At 35.2% G+C, this 17,994-nt stretch overlaps 1 protein-coding gene across 1 annotated transcript; it reads left to right on the top strand.

The window, feature by feature from the left end:
* Positions 1-1,068: 1,068 nt before the first annotated feature.
* LOC145279144 (uncharacterized) lies at positions 1,069-12,019 on the top strand. The gene is made up of 2 exons (XM_080130703.1): positions 1,069-1,340; positions 7,064-12,019. Exon 2 carries the CDS (start codon positions 7,758-7,760, stop codon positions 8,895-8,897), a length of 1,140 nt encoding a protein of 379 aa, XP_079986829.1. The 5' UTR covers positions 1,069-1,340; positions 7,064-7,757; the 3' UTR covers positions 8,898-12,019.
* Positions 12,020-17,994: the final 5,975 nt, after the last annotated feature.

Raw genomic sequence — 17,994 nt, 5'->3', positions numbered from 1 at the left:
AACAAATATTGCATAATTTGCTATTAAACTTGTTATATATTTTTTTTTAGATTTGGTCTCTGCTCCTTCAAGTACAAAATAATTAGGGTTTGAATGACATTTTTCAAGTAGTTAAGCTTCGAAAGATAGTAAGTTGATTTATTCAAGTTCATATACGCCATTTTAAATGGCCGATTCTGATACACTTAGTGCTCGTCTGAGCTTCAATCTATGGTCCACCCTCGCCAAACATTTACGAGAAACAGTGTTTGGTTGTAAACACTATCAATAATTTCCCCAACTCTTTATCAGTGTCTAAACCGATTCCATGAACAAAGCTTCTTTCTAAGAACTGCACACCTGTGGAACTCACTTCCGTTCATCTGCTTTCCAACCGACTACAATATGATCGTCTTCGAGCCCAATGTTAACAAGTTCCTGATGAGCCGTTCCCCTTAACTAATCAAATTTACCAAATTTACAGTTCTAACGATTATTGTCCTTTTGAAAACTGTACACTCTTTAACCCTTATCCTCGAGTGGCCTCTGGACCTTGATAAGTGGTGATTCCTTTATATTAAAAAAATCGCTGAGTGTTGATTGTATGTCTAACGATCAGAGAAATTATAAGGTTTCAAATTGGAATCCTAAAGGAAGTTAATCGTAAATTTAACAATAAGTTGCAAGTTTCATAATATAATCATGTTTACATTCTTTGTTCAAATTTATTTTTATCATTTGATTGACTTCGCATTTTGTTCAATTTCTTCTTTTTATTTGAATTGTTTATGTGAAATATTCAGTTTCATATTTGTTTTTATATGAGAATATTTGTATTATTCGGACTACAGTTCTTGGGTGTCAACATTTGTTCGACTTACGAAATAATAATGAAATTATTAATGTCTTCACAAATGAACGTGATTTTTATATCTCCATAGAAGTTTTTTTTTTTTTTAAATTAGACAAATAAATCAGAAATTTACGAAAGAAATCTCAACAAGCCTTAAACATTGACAAATATAATCTAAACTTAATAGGAAAACAATTCGGAACACTTGACACATGAACGGACATTTTTACACGAGGAACAAAACAATGATTACACCGTGTTACGATGATCTAAATTAATTATTCTTTAGCAATTGTTACTTTAAATAGTTTCACATTTAAATCGTGTGTTTCAACTTCTAATTTAGATTCTTTTATATTTTTATGTATTTAATTTCTTAATGAATTGGTCACACAAAACAAAAGTTGTATCTAAAGAAATCCTAACAAACAAAAAATTATGTTTTAAACTCAAAAGAAAAACGAATTTATCCCGTTTTTTTTTTCGTATTGCATTCCCAGAATGAAAGGTAAGTTTTTATTATTATTCTATTTATTTTTTTACAAAATCCCATTAAATAATTTAAAAAATAACCTTACACATTAAAATAACTTTTATTTGGGTTTGTATTACTGTACACATAGATTCGAAAAAGTTGTCAAAAAAACAAATATATAACAAATAAATGTTATCAAAGGCAAGATAAGTTACTTTTCTACCTAACTGGATATATTTTTTTGTGTTTTTATTCAATGTAACATGTTTATTCAGCTCGAAAAACATACAGTGTTTACCGATGTAATATGTATTGGAAAATTCAAAATGGCGTCCAACTGTCTCTTTAACACGGTAAGTTTGGGAAAAGATGTTATAAATAATAAACTAGACAAAATACTATTAAAAAACAACCGAATATATGTCAACTTATGTCACGGTAACATATATTGAGCGAATTTCTAACAGTATTTTGTCTAGTTTAGTATTTATAATACCTTTTCCCAAACTTACCCTCTCCGAGAGAGAGTCGGCCGCCATTTTGAATTTTCCAATACATTGATAAACACTGTATGCTTTTCGAGCTGAATAAACATGTTACACTGAATAAAAACACAAAAAATATATCCGGTTAGGTAGAAAAGTAACTTATCTTGCCTTTGATAACATTTATTTGCTATATATTTGTTTTTTTGACAACTTTTTCGAATCTATGTGTACAGTAATACAAACCCCTTTTATTTTAATGCAATAACAATAAAAATAGTAATTGCTTTATAACAGACGTGAATAAAAAAGTATGAATTTCCGATTAAATATAATATCCGCAAAGTAGGAATGAAAAAAATAATGAATAATTAAGATTTTAGAATGGAGATGATTTTCGTTTATTTTCACCTGACAATTTGTTAAACAAAAGGTACCGTATATCGTCGGGAATAACAAAACTCTATAAAAATCTTTCACGGTGATATTTATTCGATCAGTTTTTTTAATTTTTTTGTTTTTTACTAGTATTTTGTTTAATTTTAAATTTTTGAGCGATTATCGGAACACCGATGATCGTCTGATTTCAATTTTTGTTGTTGTTGTTGTTGTTCTAACGTTAAAGTCGACAGAACCGCTTTTTTCAAAGTAAATGTTTCAAAGTAAGTTAAAACATAATTTAAAAAAAAAATATGTAGGAAAAGTACTTATTTTGCTTTTAGTAACATTTTTTAAATTTTCCCCCACTTTTTCGTTTTTTTTTGTGTGTATATACTTCAAAACGCTCATTTTTTTTTTTTTTAAATTAGATTGTTAAGTGAAAGTAAAAATTAGTTAGCGAGGACCCCCTTCCCATACTAAGAATAGCTTTCTAAATAATAACGTTATTATTAATGAGGAAAGATTTTTTTTGAAACAACAAAAAATAAAATAGATAAGTAAAAAATATGCTTCACCAAAATATAAAATTAAATAAATTAACTTGACCACCCCCATATTTTATATGCCACAAAAATGAAAAATTGCGAAACTGATAACTGTCCATTGTAATATATATATATATATATATATATATATATATATATATATATATATATATATATATATATATATATAAAGAGGCGTGATGCTTACGTTGGGCGAGTCCATCTGTTGGGGGATAAAGGAATCAACACAAGCAAAGCATGGCAATGGTAATCGCATCAAAGGGGTAGGAGGATGGTAGGAGATAATTAAAACCTAAAAACACGTATTCTTTTTTTCCTTTATCTGGTGAGTCGAATTTTACGAGGCATTTGACATACCCCGGTAAATATTTTTCATACTGTTGTTACTAGACCCGGTTCGGGGGGGTCGCTAAAAGAGTATTTCTTTTTTGCAACCCTGACGTTTACCTGCTCGCCTTGGAGTGTCGCCCTTTGGCCCATTTTTTTTTTCCAAGTGTTATATTTATATAAGAAAGTCTTTCCTTTCCTTAAATTCTTAAATATATTTTTTTAAATTCCATTTGCTAGATATTTTAAAAGTCTGTTGTAACGTAATAGCCAAAAGTCTAGATGTCTAACTTTTTAGAGGACAAACTATTTTTTTTCTTTTTATTTTTAGTGACAAATTTTATGGTTATTTTGTTTGTTTTATCACGGTATCGATTTTATTAGAGGGATGTATCGACCAGCATTTTTAATTTCTAAAATTGTAAACTACTTGTGGAACAGCATTCATATAATTAGTTTTTGTACAATTACATAACGACTAAGAATTGCAACTTTCAATTAAGAATTTGCTCAGCAATCAACAGTGAATTACGAAATTCAGTTTTCTGTGTATTTAACACATATGAAAATTTATATCACCAAATTTTTTTTATTGAATGTTATTTCTTTCACTGGAAATTTGAATTTTATTTTCATTACAAATATATTTATTATAATTGAACTGTTTTCTTTTTACAAATTCCAATAGAAATATTTTTAACAAAGTCATCCCGATTTTGAGAATGGTTTTCTAAATAATAATGATATTAGAAATGTATTATAAACATACTATAATAGATATGTTTATCTATTATAGTTCCTGATGATTGTGTAACAAATGCTCATTGCCCACTCAGGAATGCTGATCATGCTGTGATAATGATAGACATTACTCTAAACTCTCGACCCCAAGTAGAAGAGCCGTTGCTCAAAACAACAAGGTACTACAATAAGGCTGACTGGGAGGCCATTAGAGATCACATCAGAGACGCCTCATGGGGAAATATCTTTTCTCTTCCAGCAGAACAGTGCACAAATGAGACTACTAAATGGTGCAAAACAGCAATTGAAGCACATGTTCCTACACGGAAGTTCCACAGTAAACCCCACTCTCCCCAATGGTTTACTTCTACATGCGCAGCTGTCATTGCTCAGAGGCAACATGCATACCGTAGATTTATCTGGCATAAGTCCTGTATAAACAGATAAAATTATATAGAAGCTAGAAATAATTGCAAGAAAGAAGTAGCAACAGCTAAGAGTAAATATACTGAAACCACTATGAAACGCATTGAAGCGCAAAAATTAGAAACTCGAAAAATTCTGGAAAATCTACAATAGTGTAGTAAATAATGGGCAATCGACTATACCTCCACTATCAAACAATCATGAGGTTGTTTGCACAGCAACTGAGAAAGTTAACATGCTTACCCGTCAGTTTGCCGTAAACTCCAGCAAGCCATTCTCTCCCTAATTTTCCTCTGCGGACAGAAACCATGTTAGATGATCTGAAGATCACGTCTTCCCAAGTACATGATATTATAAAAAACCTAGACACCTCAAAAGCATGTGGACCTGATTTTATCCCGACTGAGCTATTAAAAAAAATGCTCCACTGAGGTCGCTCCTGTTCTCTATAAACTCTTTAACAAATGCCTTAACAAATCTTGCTTTCCTGGCTGCTGGAAAACTGCTTATGTGGTACCAGTTTACAAAAACTCTGGTGAAAGAACTGGCTCATTAAATTATTGCCCAATTAGCTTCCTCCCTCTTTTCGCCAAAATATTTGAGTCCTTAATTAATCAAGCTCTAGTCCACCACCTTACAGCTGCTAAACTTCTGTCAGACCACTAATATGGATTTAGGCAAGCCCGTTCTACTGCAGATATTTTAATTGTAATCTCTGAACGTTTATACCAAGCACTGGATAAGGCAGGAGAGGGGAGCGCATTAGCCCTTGATATATCTAAGACTTTAGACAGGGTATGGCACGATGGTCTTCTAATGAAAATTAATTTCTATGATATTACTGGACGAATGCTTAGCATAATTAGATCCTTCTTAGATGAAAGAAGAATCCAGGTTGTCCTCCATGGCCATACATCTAAAACCTTTTATATAAATGCAGTTGTGCCTCAAGGATCGATTCTTGGACTTTTATTATTTCTGATATTCATAAATGACTTACCTGATAAAATTGTGTCTGAGATGGGTATATTTGCCAATGACACCACGCTCTATAGCAGGCATGTGGGGAAAACTAATGAGCACATATCTAAGGTAATGGCCGAAACCCTAGAGGAAGACCTTCAGTCTGTAGTGGAATGGGGTAAAAAATGGATGGTAAAGTTCAACGCTGCCAAGACAAAGCTTGTTTCCTTTAATAATTACATAAAACCTTACCATCCACCAATAGCTATGGCTAGAGATACTTTACCTGAGAGCACTTTGTTCAAGCTCCTTGGCTTAACATTCACAGGAAACATGAGTTGAAATAGATACATCGAGATTATTGCAAGGCTGCTGAAAAGAAGATGGGCTCTCAAGAACACTTCTTTTACATAATTCATTTTTATTTTAAAATCACATTCATCTGTAAATTTTTTACCTTTCTTTACCATTAAAAATAAACTAACCACAAAAACTATACGCCACTCTATTTTCGTTTAAAGTATGTTCCAGTAATAAACTAGTAATAAACTAGTAAGTTCCCTAACTAAAGGAGACGCTCTTTAATGCACATCTTTGCTGTTTTTTTGCCTTTCTTCTTTTTCTCTTTCATCACCCATCAGACAATTAGAATTTTATTGCAATTTGCCACTCAATACAATTTAAAAATACACCAAATGGATGTAAAAAAATGCTTACTTAAATGCTCGATTGACTGGGAGATTTATATCCCACCTCACGTGAGGGATTTAAAGTGAAAAATAAAAAATTTGTATGGAAACTTAACACTTTGTTTGATCATATGCTATCCTTTTTTCCTTCCTGTGACGTCAGTACACGTACACTTGCTTAATTTGCATATGTGCTAAAATGGCTACTGCTGCGAATATTTTTGTTAGTCAGCTATCCTATGGCTGCTGCTGATTTTCACACACGTTATACTTTCAAGTTCTCTCCATTATGATTTGTCCGACATGTTGATTTTACTGTGTCACGTGATGTGCATTTTTGACATTTTCTTTTGATTTATGTAAAAAGCGGGATTTTACAAAATTCTTTTTTCATGAATAATTATTTTTCTACCTTATCGTTTTTCATAATCTTTGGATGTGTTACTATTTGATAACTGACAATTATGTAGGTACCACTTGTTTTATTTACTTGAAATTCAATGTTTTCGTCTTAATACTTTAGATGAGCTTTTAAGTTCTTTCCAGTAGGCATCCAAATTCTCTTCAGTAGGCATTCAGGTAGTAGAGTGTGTCTATGCAAATTAATATTTAGTATAGAAATCACAAGGCTTAGAGATATGAATATGTATTCTTTACTGGTGTATTTCTTGTGTCAATCATCTCGTTGTGTATATGACAATGTCTTTGATATCTAACGAATGCATGCATAGAATATACAAATATTCATTGTCCTGCATTTATATAAAATGTGTGTGTGGCTTCTTCTTCATAAATAAACATAGTTAACAAACGTGACACAAACTTTTATAGACAGCTGTTTTTTTTTACAATCAAATGGATAAATAACAATAATATAATACATCCTATTTTAGTCACATAAATTACCTATTGTGAACTAAGCATTGCCAAAATATTGATACATCCTATTTTAGTCACTTTAATTACTTACATTGAATAAGACATTATTACATCTTATCTTAGTCGCTTAAATTACATTAAATAAAGCATTGCAAAAAAAACATTGATAAAAACATTGATATATCCTGTTTTCGTCAACTAATTTATTTACAGTGAACAAAGCATTGCCAAAACAAAGATACATCCTTGTTTAGTGACTAAATTACAAACCTGATTCTGTATTTATTTTCTTTTCACAGATGTCACTTGCAATGGAGAACAAAACAGCATGACGTGAGCAAGCATGAACTACGTAAAGAAATATTTTTATTCATTAGCAGAACATGAAAATGTGTTTGTGAAACTCCAAACATAATCTAAACCACCAAACCTGCAATTAGGACCAAAACAGTAAAGAGGGGATAATAATACAAGAACATATGTCGGGTCTACAGTTTGTATATGCAAAGTTAGAAATCAGAATCGTTATTTAATATAATTTGAAAGTTATAAATAAGTGTTTTCAATGAATGGTCATCCTAAACATCAAATCAACATCATTAACTAAGATATTTTAACTATTGAAACCTGCAATTAGAGCCAAAACATAGTATAGAAGAAATAATTATATAAGAGAATACATAGGATCTGCAGCTTGTAATTTTAAAATTAGAAATAAATACCTTCATTGAATGCTTATTCTAACATTAAACTAATATCATTAGTTAAGATATTTTAACTATTCAAACCTGCAATCAGGTCCAAATCATAGTATAAATCAGAGAATAATATTATTACATACATAGCGTCCTCAACTTGTAATTTGAAAGTTAGTAATGAGTATCTTAATCAGAAAATTAGGAAGTACATTAGTTGACTATAACCAAATTTTCAAATGATTTCAAACGAAGCAGTGGCTGTAAATTTTGAAATAATTCTAATTTAAAAATACTCATGGAAACACACAGCAAAGTGAAACCATATTATTGTGAAGTTTGTGGCTCAGCATTTAAACGGAAATCAAGCTTAAAAATCCACATGCGAACACACAGTGGGGAGAGACCTTATCGATGTGACATATGCGAGTCGGCATACACGAACAACACAGCTTTGAAATTACATCTGCGTACGCATAGTGGGGAAAAGCCTTATTCTTGTGGAGTGTGTGGAGCGTCGTTTACACGATCATCGAGTTTCAAGACGCATTTGCGTGTGCACACTGGCGAGAGGCCACATCGATGCGAGATATGTGGATGCGCTTTTTCACGGAAAGCATATTTAAAAATTCACATTCGAACGCATACTGGTGAAAAGCCGTTTCGTTGTGAAGTGTGTGGCTCAGCTTTTGTCGAAATCTCTGGCTTAAAGAAGCACATGAGAACACATACAGGCGAGCGTCCTTACCAATGTGACGTGTGTGGGTCAGCATTTGCACTCAGTTACAACCTAAAGATGCACAAACGAACGCATGATCGGCAGAAACATTTGAGCGGGTCGACTAATCCAGACAACAATTCAACCAATGAAACAGAAGAGAAGCCTTATTCATGTGATGTGTGTGGATTGTCATTTTTGTGGTCGTCGCGTTTAAAAATCCACATGCGAACTCACACGCAAGAGAAACCATACGCTTGCCAAGTGTGCGGCTCATCATTTTCAATGAACTCATCGCTGACCATCCACCTGCGGAAACACGTTGGAGACAAACCTTACGCTTGTCAAATCTGCGGAGTTGCTTATGTCGATAGTTCAAGTCTAAAAAAGCACATGGTCACGCACGCAACTGAAAAACCATACACGTGTAGCGTTTGCGGAGCAAAATTCGTATGGAAAGGCAACTTTCGTATTCATCTGCGAATACACAGTGGAGAGAAGCCGTTCCTGTGCGAGACTTGTGGTGTGGCATTCTCATCGAGTTCGCATTTAAAACGACACACGCTCACACATACACGAGAGAAGCCATTTACTTGCAAAGTTTGTGGTGTCGCATTTGCGCAAAACTCAAACTTAACTGTGCACATGCGTAAACACTCAAAGAACTCAGAATCTTGCGGATCGAGATTTGCTGACAAACAGAGTTTAAAAGAACATTAAAACACGTGTGTAATGAAAAACAAATCTGCAACAGAAATCAACAACCTGCTTTTTATGGATGACCTTAACTGAGACAGACTGAGAAACCCCTGTACAGATAGACATAGATGATTGGAGACAGTGTCTAGCAGGAATTCATGTTCTCTCAAGTAGGCATTCAAGTTTTCTCCAGTAGGCATTCAAGTTATATCCAAACCACTGAGTCACTCAGACATTCGAGAACAGTGTCTAGTAGGCAATGAAGTTCTCTCCAATAGGCATTCAATTTCTCGAATTCTTCAAACTATGCAAATAAACATTTTTTGATAAACAGTTTAAAACACACTTAACTGAAACAAAATGAAAAACAAGCATGCAACAGAAATCAACCACCTGCTTTTTATGGATGACCTTAAGCGCTATGCCAGTTCAGTTAACTTTTATGGGTTGTATGTACATTTTCTTAACATATTGGTATGAAATTCGGCCTGGAAAAATGTGCCAAGGGCTTCATCAGATCTGGGAGGAACGTCTGAATGGAAAGCATGCAACTTGACGACTCGGGATGTTTCTGTCGAACTCTGGAATCTGGACAGAGTTTAGAATGGAATCCTTTATTTACTTCATAGGGGTAGTATTTGACAAACATTCGAGAGTTCGACAAGATACACCTGAAGAAGGTTGGAAGTTACATTGATCGAAGCATGAAAATGACACTCAAGATGAGAACAGTAGTCCAAAAATCCAAATAATACAAATAACCAATCGTCATCTCAAAATTTCAAAAACATAAAAAAATTGCTTTTAATTATAATAAATGAAAATATTCATAAACTGTTTTCCTTTTTCACTTTGTAAATATTTTTTCTGGATTTGTATTTATTATGTTATATATTTTATTAAATTTATAATCTTTATTTCTATGAAAATATGCAAATAAACATAAAAATTGTGATAATTCAATATTTTTAGGACTATAACATTCATTTATTTTAAATTATAAAAATTCATGAAATAAATAAAAAATATTTGCATTTAAAAATTCATAAAATTATATAAGCATATTATACGAGGTGGGATGATAAAGTTGTCACTCTAAAGAAAACAACACTACAAAAATTATTTTAAAACTTTTATTGAAAAACCAATTCAGGTAACTTGATTATGGAGTAGAGCTGACATCTATTCAATGTAGTTGCATACAGTTTCAATCACTGCTTCAATACTGGAACTGGAAGCATGCTTTTTCTACATGCACCAGTAGGAGCTCAGTGAATACTCAGCAGGCGGCAGTGATCAGAGGTATTACCAAATGAAGAAGTCCAGAGGGTTCAGGTCGAGGAGCAGGCGGGCCAATAAGAGAAGGGTACGAAGTTGTAGCACTCCTTCAGAAGCCAAGCCTGTGTCTCTTTGGACTTAAGGGACGTCGCCAAGTCCTGCTGCCACACCCAGGGCCTGCCAGCGACCACCTGATTGGACAAGAGGTCACCACATTTTTCAGCACATCCAGATATACTTTGGTGTTGACTTTTAAGCCACTTTGAAGATGTGAGGTGACAAGACGTTTCCCTAACTTGAAACCATACCAAAAACTATAACTATGGCCGGAAAATTTGTATTTTTTCACCCTGGACACATCTCTGTTATTCGTGGCAATCTAGTAATGCAACTTGAGGGTGCTGGCGATGGTCCTGTTGTCATATATTGGATCGGTAGAAAGCATGAGTTGTACAATGGAACATTTCCGATCTTGCCTGTTGAACAGTGTGTCACTTTCAGACATGAAAAAAGACCCCTATCACTCTTGGGATTTTATACAACTGGCCAACTAGTAAATTGTCTGAAAAAAAGAAAGAAAATCGGTTTTTATTAAACGAAAATGGAATCCTGTCGGTTTTTCTAAGGCGAAAATTTTATTCCATCCTGTATTATATTTATTATTTAAAGACTTTATTTGAGAGAAATTTGTTTAACAGGGAGAGAGACCAATGCCGTCATTATCATCAGGTCTATTTCTGTTCGCCACTAGGTTTTGCTGACATGTTTTTAATGTAACCCTCGCTAAGGAGACGTGTTGGCACTTGTAAAGGTTTTACTAGGAAGATTAGTATATTTCCAAAGGAGAGGAACCAAAAATTTATTCCTTCAAGCAGATAGGCTATAATTAATTCTTTTTCTTTGCTTTTAAAAATGGTCGACGAACCGACAGTCTCAAGGAAATTCCTTTTGATACTTTCATTTTTGGGCAGATCTTGTCTCTTGGCTTACCCCATGTGAACTGCTCGAAATTCTGTTCGAATTTATGAACCGTGATCATTTCAGGTGTAATCGAAACCTGAGCATATTCGTTCAGAAGAGAAAAGCCAACCAAGAATAAACTTTAAAAATCACAATTGTGTCGCATTATATAGTAGTCATCCCCCAGTTGCTCACACTTCCTCACTGTGGTATAACCTGTATCGGTCGTTATTGTTGAGATCACACAGCTTCTTAAAAGCATTTGTTATCATTATGAACTTCTACTAAAGTCCTCCTCAATGTGTTTTCGCATGTTTTATAATTGCACTTGACAGAAAAAGCTGTGTTCCATTTTACTTCAGGCAAATTTCTTAAAAATCAAGGAACCCCAATTCCTAGTGTTAACACTTTATATCTACATGAAAAACAATTATTCAAATATTATATCAAAATTTTCTTCACCTCTCAAACACTGAATTAGTAAAGAAGCCGAGAACATAACTTTCCTTTCCACAAATAAACATTTAAATATGTTAAAGTATGACTTTATGGTCTCTTGGTTTTATTTCATTCTATGACAAGAAATTCCCTTGTCTTGTAGAGTTTTCTGCTGTTACTTGAGGTTACATCACTTGGAGAAGCTGCCGGATTCCTCATAAAAACCAGTGTTGGCTAGCCATACTGAGGAGGTCTTACTTGGGCTGTGAATTCTGTAATTTTGATATATTTGATGCGTGTTTACTCCACGATCAAAATAATTTGTAATCAATGATAACTCGGAGATCCTTTTTGTCCAAACGAAAATAATTATTGCGTAAAACAATTTAAGATAAAATCCGTGCAAAGAAAAGTTTATTTACTCTGGTTCTTCTATGTTCACGTAATAAACTAATGTTTTAGCTGCACCTGCAGGGTTGACGGGTTTTAAATAGTGTTATATTACTACTGATTGTCTCGTCAATAGGAAAACATTTAACTATAGGAAAACTGTTGAAGATGAGCTTTGCAGATTTATATGTAACGTCCCATGGGTCTTATCTTTAGAATGTCCCCGAATTATGCTGCTAAAAGTGTTACTGATTGACTTCTTGTAAAAATTAACCTTTTCAGTCCTCATTGTAAGTTTTAAACTAGGCACCGCCAAAAATGGCCGAAAAATCAAGTTGTTGTTGTTTTTTAAAACTAAATTACATTTATTAAAATCCATTATTTCTGAGTAACTTTTTTTTTCCAGAAAGATAAAACCCTGAATTTTATCATATAGAAAACAGAATAATGTAAAACTTTTTCTACTATTTTTAATTAAATTTTAAATGTTAAATTTTCGCAAAAAGTTAACAATTGACATTTTTTGTCTTGCACAAATAACGCACTTAAATATTAAAAAAAAAAGGTTTTTGAAATAATTAATTTATTTATTTGTTGTCTAACTAATATTTAGGATGATTTTATAAGAGAATATGCAAAAATATTATAATATAAGTACCTGAATTTCAAATAATTCCACTTATTCATATAGGTAACTAGATATTTCGCGTCAATGTAGAGTTTAGATCGACTCTGTTTACGTTTGCGTTTTATAAGAAGAAAACTATGGAAGACCAAACAGGCCAAAAAACTTATTTTTCAGTGATGAAAATTTCAATGTATTATTAAGCTGAGGCTGGCCAGTACCAGATGGGTGACCATTTGTATGAGTTTGGTTTTTAATGTGTATGTGTGTGGGGGCCAGGCTCCCCAAAATGGGGGGGGGGGCAATTTAAAGCAGAATAAAAAAAATTATTTCAGCGCGTTTGGTCTACCGTAGTCGAAAGGCGGCAAACGTTTTCAAACGGGATCGAAAAAAATGATGCTATTTTTAACACAAAGGGCACAATATTTATCGAATTTTTTTTTTGGTATCGATTCTTCAAAGCATGCCCTGTTTAATAATGGTCATGCATTATTCGGCTCGCTAAAAAAAAGTTGTTAATTTATTTATCAAAAATTTTAAAATGGCTTTTTTCGTACAAATATTAAAAAAATTTTTTTTTTGTTTTGCTTAACTTAAATTAATTATTTTACTTAACATATTCACCGAATTTCACACTTCAAAACTCAAAAGCGGGATAATTAAACACAATCGAAGTTCTGATATTCAGACGTCAAAATAAGGTATGCAAACAATTTTTTTTAAATCTATAATTCTATCCCTTACAACAACACAAAATGTTTTGTTCAGTTTCAGATGATTATTTTAAGCATATTTGTTCCCACTTCAAAACAAGGGGGGGTTGTAAGCAACAAAATATATATATATAAATGTCGTTTATGAAAAATACGTACACTGTTATAAAGTTCATTCTTCTCCTAATAATCGCTGAAAATTTCGTATTGATCGGATAATTACCTGATTTTTGGTAGATTTTTAAAAAGACGGTCCGTCAAAAAGTTCTGACCTGCCCCCCCCCCCAGTTTTGGCGGTGCCTATTTTAAACCGAATCTCAATCTCCCGTTTGTTAGCTGTTAGTGCTTCTGCCATTGTTCATCATAAGCATTAATTCAACCAATACTGTCGGGATAGTTCTGAGGCTTCAAGAAAAGTATACAGAAAAGGCTAGCAATGTCAGCTAGAGTGTATTATCTAAGGTGATGTCGAGCTATTTATTATGTTGAAAGGTATCCTCAGCTCGCGAGTTTAATGCTTCAAAGAAAACAGTAACAGGGACGCAGAAAGGCTGTGTTCGTTGCATGAACAGCAACAGGTGTTTACACCGTTTGGAGTAACGCCCCTTGTGTACCACCCCGTCTCCGCGTGGAAGTTGTTGTTGTTCTCCTCTGGTCGAGTGGTCAGCGTTGATCATCTTTGGCGTTGACTTGTCGACAATCGTCCACCGGTCTGCCTTCGCCGTCCGCAACGCAGGCGCCAGACAGCTCGAGTTCCTCCAGTGAAGTGACCATACACTGCTCCACCCCACGTTGTGTTTCTTTAAGTGATAAGGCAGCGACGTCTCACCCCTGCAAGGAAAAGGTTAAACACACGGACGACCGGAGACGCTGGCATACTTGTAAAATAAAACAGAACACTGTTTTCTATATGTAGATAATAAAAATCTTTATCCTGTTTCCAGTGTTCAAAATAACTGCACAGTCAAACGAAGGGAGTGAGTGTCTAACTGGTAATATGGCGACTTGGCTGTGGTTCCGATATCAGGGCAGCTTATCTTCGGGAATGATCGGCAACGATTAGGATGGTAAATTCGTTTTCTCAATCTAACCGACCGGGAGGCTGGCTGACCAGTTTGAAAGTGCGCGCAGATCCGAAAAACGGTTTGTTTAAATAAGAAAACCCTGCCTGGCAATTCCTTTCAGATGTCATTTTCTTGCCAAATTACATTACTCAGGGCTCTTATCGTATAGATCTGCTTAGGTAACCAAAACTCTCGATACGAGGGGAAATTCCCCCTTAATGGTTATTTACGTCATAACCCTAGGGGCGGTCCCCTCACCTCCAACTACCGTGGAATTGATCCTCTTACTATCACCGGTGGCTTATGCTAGGGGCTGGTCCTGGTTCTCCAACCACCTTGGAATTAATCCTCTCACTATTCCCAGTGACGTCACCCTTGCGATTCTCTACTTCCACCCTAGATCCTCGGATCGTGTGGCGAACAGGCGGGGTCTATATTAATACTAATTAATATTTCCTTATCTGATTTCTACAGGGAAATACAGTTTCCCCAAACAACATTATTTGGTGGCCGACATATGGCCATTACCTGTCAACACGCGTCTGCTTATTGCAGCTTCTGACCGACGAATCTTTTTCCAAAATATCTTTCCAAAACAACATTAATTATATCAACACGGGAACATATGTCCCAGGAAGAACGAAAAAGCCCTTTTCAAAACAGTCATTATCTATAACTTTGCTAACTCAGCATCTGTCTCGTCAAATTCCATTTCTTCGGCCATTCATCTCAATTTTCTTATCTTATTTACCCAGGATTGGCAATGACTACCGCCATCCAAATTCTGTTCTGAACCTAGTCACCCAGCCAAGTAATTACTGTCTGTTAACTCTTCCGGACCAGGTTCCTACCCTAATATTGTCACACTTGGAGGTGACCGGTGTAAGAAGAGTATTAAATAAAGATGGTTGCCGAGTAAGCACAACGACTGGTTTTATGTTATATTTTATCCGTGGGCATCCTCACACATGAAACATGGCGATGGCGGTGGGATGTACAATAAAGAGAAGAAAAAACAAAACGGTGGAAAGGTAGCATAAAAAGAAAAAAAAACAGATAAGTAACGTTTAATTTTTCGGTGTGAAAATTACAACGCCACGAGGTGGTGAGGGGAAAAAATGTCGGAAGGAGACATGAGTGCAATAAACAGACCGGTAGCTGGCATAAGACCACCACCACCCCTTTGTATGGAGCAGAATTTGACAGAGAATTGGAAGCTATTTAAGCTGAAATGGCATAATTATGCTATTATTACGTATCTGACAACCCAGTCGATACAATATCAAACTGCACTTTTGCTTCATACGTTAGGGGATGATGCTTTGAAAGTGTACTACGCGTTTCACTTTTCAACGCTTGAAGATGAAAGAACGCCTACGGAAATTATTCAGGTGTTTGATAAATATGCTATAGGGGAAACAAATGAAACTTACGAGCGTTATGTTTTTCACACGAGAAAGCAAGGAGAAACGGAGACCGTGGAATCTTTTATTACGGCACTTCGAACATTAGTAAAATCGTGCAATTTTTGTGACAATTGCGTTTCCTCAGTACTCAGAGATCAAGTAGTGCTGGGAATACGTAACCCTCAGACACAAGCTGAGTTACTTAAAATAAGACAGCTGGATTTACAAAGATGTATAGACATTTGTAAGCTGTCTGAAAATGCTACGTTACAAGCCAGTATCCTAAGGCCTGAGAGAGTGAACCGAGTGGAGTTCAGATACAAGAAAAAGCCAGGAGAAAAAACTGTGAGAGAATGCAGAGCGTGTACACTGCAACATGGACCGAACAAGGAAGTATGTCCTGCATTTGGCAAGACATGCTACAACTGTAATGGAAAAAATCATTTTTCTGCGAAATGCAGACTAGCAAGGAAAAAGAAGGTGCAGACTTTCAAAACGCAACAATACGAGGATCAAGATGACAGTAGTAGTTCTTCAGACTATGGGCAGGTAGACAGTGTAACAATAAAAGAAAAAGTTAACGCTGTGAATCATGAGGTGATAAAGGCGGAAATGATGGTGAAAGGAAAGCCAATTATTTTTCAGCTTGACAGTGGAGCATCAGTAAACATACTGAATGAGACGCATGCAATGGGGAAAACACTGGAGCCTTCAAATAAGACACTGGTCATGTAGAATGGAACAGAAGTGAAGCCATTGGAGAGTGTCAAGTCAAAATGATAAACCCCCAAACTGGACAAAAATATGCAGTTAAGTTTGTCATTGTAAAAGAGCATTTCCATCCTTTACTGGGAGCAAATGTAATTCAGAAGATGGCACTCATCACAATCAACCAGGACCAGTTCCAAATGATAGCTAAAATTTCCCAAGTGGATGAATTCAGCAGCCAGAACTCTGACAGCATTATAAACGAGTTCAGAGATGTATTTAAGGAGGAATTGGGTCAGTTACCTGGAGCGGTACATTTGAAGGTGGATACAGCAGTAACACCAAATGTAGCTGCAACACGAAGAGTGCCAATCGCACTGAAAGACAAATTAAAAGTTGAATTGGAGAAACTGGTTAAAAAGAAAGTTATTGAACCAGTAAGTGAGCCAACTCCATGGGTAAGTGCATTGGCATTGGTGATGAAGAGAAATGGAAATCTAAGGATTTGCATAGACCCAAGACTACTAAATAAGGCTTTGAAAAGGGAACATTTCCAACTACCTACATTGGATGATTTGCTGCCAGAACTGGCTGACAGCAAAGTATTTCCCATCCTGGATTTACAAGATGGATTTTGGCATTTGAAATTGGATGAAGTCAGCAGTCGTTTGACTACATTTACCACGCTATTTGGTCGGTTTCAGTGGAAGGTTTTACCATTTGGGATTACTCCAGCTCCAGAGATATTTCAAAAGGCCCTCTTTAACAATGTATGGGATTTAGAGGGTGTGATCAACAAAGCAGATGATCTTCTGGTGATTGGGAAACGTAAAACAAAGGAGGAATCAACAGCTGATCATGACAAAAAACTGAGAAAACTGTTGCAGAGATGCCGTGATCGTGGGATTCGATTGAATGCTGGAAAATTGAACCTACGACAAACATCTATATCTTTCCTAGGTCACATGATAACCAGTGATGGGTTACTTCCTGACCCTGGGAAGGTAAAAGCTATAAAAGAGATGCCATGCCCAAGAGATGTTAAAGGCGTGCAAAGATTGGCTGTATTTGTGAACTACTTGGCAAAGTTTCTGCCACATATTTCCGACGTGATGGCCCCAATTCGGAATTTAGTGAAGGCAGATGTGCCATGGACGTGGTCCCAAATTCATGAAAGAGCTTTTGAAAAAATTAAAAGGGTAGTGAGTGAGGCACCAGTATTGAGATACTATGAACCCAACAAACCTTTGGTCATTCAATGTGATGCAAGTGAGAAGGGTATGGGGGCTGCACTACTGCAGGAAGGTCAACCTCTAGCCTATATCAGCCGTGCGCTGACCGACACAGAAACCCAATATGCGCAAATTGAAAAAGAACTGCTAGCAGTAGTCTATGCTACCGAACGATTTCATCAATATACATTTGGTCGACAGATAACGGTACTGACCGATCATAGGCCATTAGAAGCTATCATGAAAAAAGAGTTGGGAAAATGCCCCAAACGACTGCAAAACATGCTGATGCGATTACAGGCTT

The sequence above is a fragment of the Euprymna scolopes genome, chromosome 1, assembly GCF_053919585.1.
Source record: "Euprymna scolopes isolate OS-2025 chromosome 1, ASM5391958v1, whole genome shotgun sequence".
In the NCBI taxonomy this organism is placed as follows: domain Eukaryota; kingdom Metazoa; phylum Mollusca; class Cephalopoda; order Sepiida; family Sepiolidae; genus Euprymna; species Euprymna scolopes.
Note: the sequence above shows the minus strand (reverse complement) of the source record. Positions and strands in the feature narration are given on the sequence as shown.